The sequence below is a fragment of the Pongo pygmaeus genome, chromosome 9, assembly GCF_028885625.2.
Source record: "Pongo pygmaeus isolate AG05252 chromosome 9, NHGRI_mPonPyg2-v2.0_pri, whole genome shotgun sequence".
NCBI lineage: Eukaryota > Metazoa > Chordata > Mammalia > Primates > Hominidae > Pongo > Pongo pygmaeus.
This window is the reverse complement of record NC_072382.2, coordinates 118,965,396-118,971,419: the sequence shown is the minus strand read 5'-3', so window position 1 is coordinate 118,971,419 and position 6,024 is coordinate 118,965,396. Positions and strand designations below refer to the sequence as shown.

Here is a 6,024-nt window from a genome sequence, read left to right as displayed (position 1 = left end):
TTCTGCCACTCGCAATCTCTCCTTTCCTCTGTCTCCCCAAAGCCACCGCACGCTGCTGAGTGGCTCCTTTTTCCCTTCGGTCCCCAGGATTCACTCTCCTGTTCTATGGCCTGTTTCCTCTGAAAAAATCTGACCGTCCTGGAATCTTGGCACGTGAAGGGTCCTTCAGAGGACAGCAGCCAGGAACACATATAAGCCCGAGATGCCTGCCTGTCCCCTGCGCAGATCTGAAACCATAACAAAAGTGACCAGGGCAAATCAAACTCTGCCAGCCAGGCCTGAGAAAAGATTGATGTATTTTTTTTTTTTTTTTTTTTTGAGTTCCAACCCCAAAAATATTCCAGGACAAGATAGGGGGCAGGCTGGGCTGGTTCTTCTTCAATGGGCTTTTGCCACCAAGGAGGACAGTGGACTTGGCCCACATCCAGGCTACCCCCAGCCTGCTTCTCCCCTGCTTAGCCCGGGGAGGAGACAGTAGAGGTGACGGGGGCAGCCAGGAGGGAGGGGCCAAGGCAGTGATGCTTTCGGGTACGAAGTTGGGCTGAGGCTGGGGGTACAGGGAGGAGCTGCCCATGTGCAGTTACCATTGCTCAGTGACAGAGCCTCAAAGCTTGGCCAGGGCTGAAGGTACCACACGGGTGTGGGTGAGGCAGGCTAAGCGGGATGGCTGCAGCCAAGGAGCTGGGGGAGGGCAGGGCTCAGGGCTAGCCCTCTCCGCTCTAACTGATGATCTGCCGAGGTCGTCCGTAGCCTGTCATGCCGGCCTGGGAGGCCCCTCTGTTGCTGCCCATCTGAAGGCCAATGACATGCTTTCCCTCCTGCAGCTGGCTCTCTGTGAATTCCCTCTTATGCTCCTGCGCTTTCCTAGAAGAGGAGGAACCAAGAATAAAGACTTGGTAGAACTGTGTGTTTTCCACCCGTTTTCTGATCCCTCTGTTACGTCCTAGCCCAGTCCCATTGCCTTCCTGTTTCACTTTTTTTCCCTAATCTAGCTTGCCTCATAGGCTAGGGAGACTGAGCGCAGGAGGGTGGAAAGGGAGGGGTCAAGGAGTATTAAGGACCCATTATTCCCCATCCCAGACCCTCACTTTATCCCTTCTTGGCTATCTGCTTCCCCTAATCCTTCCTGCAAGCTCCTTAGCACAAGCCACCTCCAACCCCATGCGGAGACCCAAGCTCCCTGGGGACCACATACTTCATAAACCAGTTGGGATCTCCACGGTAGTGCCCATCATTCTTGGTCACTGCCAAGCTGCCCAAAGCCATCAGGGTCCTCTGCACTGCTGCCATGTCTTTGCCTGTGAGAAGACAGGAGAGAGGAGACGAACATCAAGAACGTATAAACAAGACTCCAAGCCAGGGCCTGCCCCCGTCTCTCACAAAAAAATGGCCAAACCAGGGCCAAGAGTTGTCCCCAATTCAAGGGAGGCCTCTCAGTGGGCCCTGTGAGCGTGGCGTGTTATTCTCGGCATATCCCATCCCCGCTGTGTGCGGGCGAGCACACCTCTAGTTGTGGCATATTCTGGTCATTCCCTCTCCCTGTCCCGGCACCCTGTCCTCCTGCCCACCTCCTCCCCCAGCCCCTTCTTCCTCTCTACCTTCAAAGAGGTCAACAGTCTGGAACATGTCAGTCTTGATGACCCCATAGTCCTCAGCCGCCTTCAGGAACTGAGCCACCTGCTCCATCTGCTTGAAGACCATGGAGGGCGGGTTCTCGGGCACCTTCACCGGCTTGGAGCCATCAGGGTACAGGCTGTTCACCAGCTTGCTCAGAATCTACCAGGCATAGGGCATAGGACGCAGCTTAGCAGTCAGCTCAGGGATTGGCCCAGGACTCACAGGGTGGCACACCCCAGCCCCCCAGCCCAGGGTGCCACTCACCACGCCATTCTTCAGCCAGACCTGGAAGCCCAAGCGCCCACGGTCTGGGCGGCCCACATCAGGGCCACACTGCACTATGATCCACTCCACCAGCCGCTCCTCCAGCTCCTCGTCATACTTCTTCTCGATTTTGGACTGCACTTCGCGACTCATGCCATAGGAGGGACCCTTGTTGGCCATGTTTGGGGAAAGCTAAAGCAGGCCAGGATGGAGGAGGGAGAGGCAGAGGGTCAGGGAGCAGCTCTGCTTTCACCCGTGCCAGGCAGCCTTCTAGCTCTGTGCAGGGTACCCGGCCATCCTAGACACTTGTCACAGCACTGCCCATCCAGGCCAGGCTCAGCCCCTACTCCAGAAACCTCTCTGAACTTGAACACCAGGAAACAGGATACCAGGTCTTTGGAGGTCTAGAGCAGGAGTCAGTAAACTGTTTTTGTAAAGGATAAGACAGAACATATTTTAGGCTTTGCAGGCTACATGGTCTCTGCTGTTGCAGTGTGAAAGCAGCCATAGACAATATGTAACAAACGAACATGGCTTTGTTCCAATAAAACTTTATTTACAAAAGCAGACAGCAGGCTGGATTTGGCCCATGAGCTGTAGTTTGACAACGCTTGGTCTAGAACATTCTTTGCCAAGACCAGCTACAGGGCCACTGGAGAGACCTTCCAGAAGCCACATTGCCCCCACAGAATACAGCCAGCTGGTGCGTTTGTCCAGCTGCGGGTGTAAGGGTTTACTGCCTCTGCCTCAAGCAACCATTGCCTCCCACTCTCACCCAGAAACGGGCCCTGGCCTGGAAGCCCGAACTCCAGAACTCCAGCTCTTTTCAGGTCAGCTCAGCTTCTGGTCCGCAGCTGAAGAGACTAAAACTCGCCCACCCCAGGCAAGGGCGATGAAGCCACCAAAGCCCATGAGTTCTTGGCAAAGAAGCTGCATTTCCTCAGAGGAACCAGAGACACCTGGTCTACCCATCAACTTCCTCTCATGCCCTTATGCTCTCGTAAGGCTACCCTTACGGAGTAGCCTGAGTAACCAAGAAGTCAGAGTCCCCCAGGGATCTTCCAGAGCCAAGAGTCTGCCTGCCAGGGAATGGGAAGCCCGGCCCCATCCAGCAACTGCCACCCTGAGGGCCTGGGCCTGGCACTGCTCAGGAGTCCCACTCATGGAGAGGGGTGGCGGCAGGAGTGGGCCAGGCAGGTAGGTCCCTGGGCAGACAGACGGGGGTGGCTGGGAACAGGAACAGGAATCTGACCTGTCCACTGATGTCACCCTAGGGTGCTGTGCCTTCTCTCCAGTGTTTGTCTGAAGAGACTTCCAAAAGAGGTACCAAAGGAAGCCGAACCCATCCCCTGGCCTCAGAGGGGTCAGAGGTTGGGAGGGACACACTGGTCTGAGGATGGAGGCAGGAGCGTGCTCCCCCGGCTCCCTCTCTGGTGAGACCCCTCCCCACTGGCACCCCACCCGCGGGAAGCAGAGTGAACACTATCACACCGGTTCCAGGCCAGCTGCCCAGCCCAATGCCCTGCCCTTCCTTTCCCAGGGCTGACAGCCTTTCTGGGCTGGAGTTCCTCATCTGTGAAGTGGGGGTTATGTTATCGACCTCAGAAAGCTGTGAAAATGGGAAGGTGTCTGTGAACTCCCTCACATACTGCCTGCCTGGCCCTCAGCAGAGCTCCTTGAAATGTCAGTTCTTTGCTGCCCAGAGCCAGGCTCCTGGTAATGACCAGGGAGAGAGCCTGCCCTTGATGAAGGAGTGAAAAACTGACCTCAAAATGTCAGTTCTTTGCTGCCCGCTCCAGCCTCCACCCCCTTCTCACAATCATTCCCTAAGTGCGCAGCAGCATTCACACGGACTCATCGAAGTGCCCGTCATTGGGCATCCCTCTCCTCCTTGCGTCTGTTTCCTTATGTGTAAAGTGGGGGCGGGACCACCTCTGAGGACCCAGTTCTCTGAGCACTGGGGATGAGGTGGCTTCTGGCCCAGCCACCCCTCTCCCTGCCAGTGATGCCAGAGACCCCAAAGGCAGAGTGCTCTGTTCTGCTGCTCAGCTACAAACAGCCAATCCCTCCCTTCATCCTGTGTGTCCCACCCCTGCTCCCCAACCACCCAAGGACTCCTGTACAAACAACAGTGGTCCAAACCCCCAAGTCAGCTGGGACCAGGTGATTTTGGTAGCCCTGCATCCTGGCCTCCATCCACCCCAGCCTCTGTCTCAGCCTTTGCACCACCATCCCAGACAGGCACCCACCTTCTGTCCCTGGCCCTGCTTCTACCCCCACTCCACCTGCCCTCATGCCTGCCTTCCCCTTCTGCACCCCTGCTGGGCTCCTGAGGAACAGGATGGAAGGAGAGTGTGTCCCCTACCCCCAGCTTCCAGTCTCAGGAGGATCAGAACAGACAATACAGGTCAAAGCAGCAAGGCTAAGGGTGACAAGTACACAACGCTGCAGCCCTCAGATCTAGAGGCAAGATTAGGATTTCGGTCAGAGGGAGGATGAAGCACACACCATCCCCACTCCCACCTAGCACCACCATCCTTCCCCTTCCTCCTCCTGGGTCAGAGTCGAAAAGTAGAGAATCCCCAGAAATCCTTTAGAGTTCTCTGATGAAGCCTCCCCAGTCCTGCCTTCGAGCCAGTGGGGAGGGGGAGAGGAGGATGACTACAGGGCGGCCCACCCGGGGCGTCTCAAGACACTCCCAGGACAGCATGGACAGGCTTGGACCCTCCTGCCCTGTGGCTCCTGCCAGGACCCCTCCCCTGAGCTGCCCAGTGGGTGAAAGTGGGCAGTGGAGAAAGAAAGTCCAGGGGCAAACGGGAAGGTGGCACCCCCTACCAGCAGAAGCCCAGAAACACGAGCAGAGCCAGGGGCCCCTGCAGGGCTGCTGTGCCCCTTCTCTCTTCCCAAATAGGAGTGAGCACATCTGGACCTCTAAGAGGGCAGGAGGGTGGCTCCTCTCCACTCCACAGACAAACAGGAGTGGCCCGGCTACATAAATGCGTGCCATCCTCACTGCTACCTTTGGAATAGCAACTTCGAAAGGGAACCACCCTTTGGGAGAGACCAAGGGTCCCATGCCTGCCCCACCCATCACTCCAAAGCTCCTCCTTGGCAGTACCCGCCCCCCACCCCTCTGCTACAGTGGGGGTGACCTCCCACTGTCAGACAGTGGAAGGGGCTGCTTGTCGGAAGGACAGGCCTCCCGTCTCCACACTTTGCCCCAGACTGTGGAATACAAGAGTTCTGTGGCCCTTCACATTGTCGCAGGGCTATCGCTGCTGCTCAGGCCCTGGGGACCCGCCAGACTGGGATACCGTGCTCCAACACAGGTGCATTCACACACTCCTCACCTCCTTGGAGGTTCTCCTAGAGGGGCAACAGACAGCAGAGCCTTGGCCTAACTGGCCGGCGCCTGCAGCCTTACACACACCCTGTGGATGTGGCTGGCTGAGATGGGGAGCCTCCCTCTCACCCTGGTGGTTTCCACCATCAATTCCTCTGCACCAGCCAAGTCATCTCGGGCATTTCAAAGAGCCCGGGGCTGCCCGGTCTGAGAGAGATCCAGGACGCTAGTGATCCAGCCCACCCTGCCTGGAGCTTGGGCCCCCATGCTGACTGAGAGGGTGGGTTTCCCTAGCCAGGGAGCTGGCGCCTGGGACCTCAGGAGAGCCTGCCTGAAATGCACCCACTGCTCCTGTCCAGCTCCAGCCCAACTTCCCTCCAAGCCCCAGCCAATGCACTCACAAGGCTTCCTCAGGGCTCGCAGGAAGGAGTGAAGACTTGTGTCTGGGTTTGGACAGACAGGATGGGGCGCTGGCTGGGTGAGGGGTTTAAAGGGCTGCCGCCGTGGTGATGTCAGCCTCCTCCGCTGGCTCGCTCCTCGGCCCCCTCCCTGCTAGAGGAAGCCGGCTCCGCTCCCCACCCCCGGCTCCCCCAGTGACTCCACACAGGCTCCATATTTGGGGAAAGACACCAAGTTGGAGCAGTCTACCGGGGCTGCCGAGACATTCTCTGCATGCTTTGGAGATGGAGCGGGCTGGGGCGGGGCACGCTGCCGGCGGGGAGCCGGCCCGGGAAAAGCCTTTTATGGACAGGACCCTGCCCGGAGTTACAGCTGCTCCTACTTCACTGTTCTCTGGCCCC

General features: G+C 57.8%; 1 protein-coding gene across 1 annotated transcript; it reads right to left on the bottom strand.

Annotated features, from left to right (window-relative positions):
- Positions 1-279: 279 nt before the first annotated feature.
- TAGLN (transgelin) lies at positions 280-5,922 on the bottom strand. The gene is made up of 5 exons (XM_054439945.2): positions 5,626-5,922; positions 1,882-2,073; positions 1,599-1,776; positions 1,196-1,298; positions 280-864 (listed from the first exon to the last, which is right to left on the bottom strand). The coding sequence occupies exons 2-5, from the start codon at positions 2,059-2,061 to the stop codon at positions 720-722; spliced, it is 606 nt and encodes a 201-aa protein (XP_054295920.1). The 5' UTR covers positions 2,062-2,073; positions 5,626-5,922; the 3' UTR covers positions 280-719.
- Between the last annotated feature and the right edge of the window lie 102 nt (positions 5,923-6,024).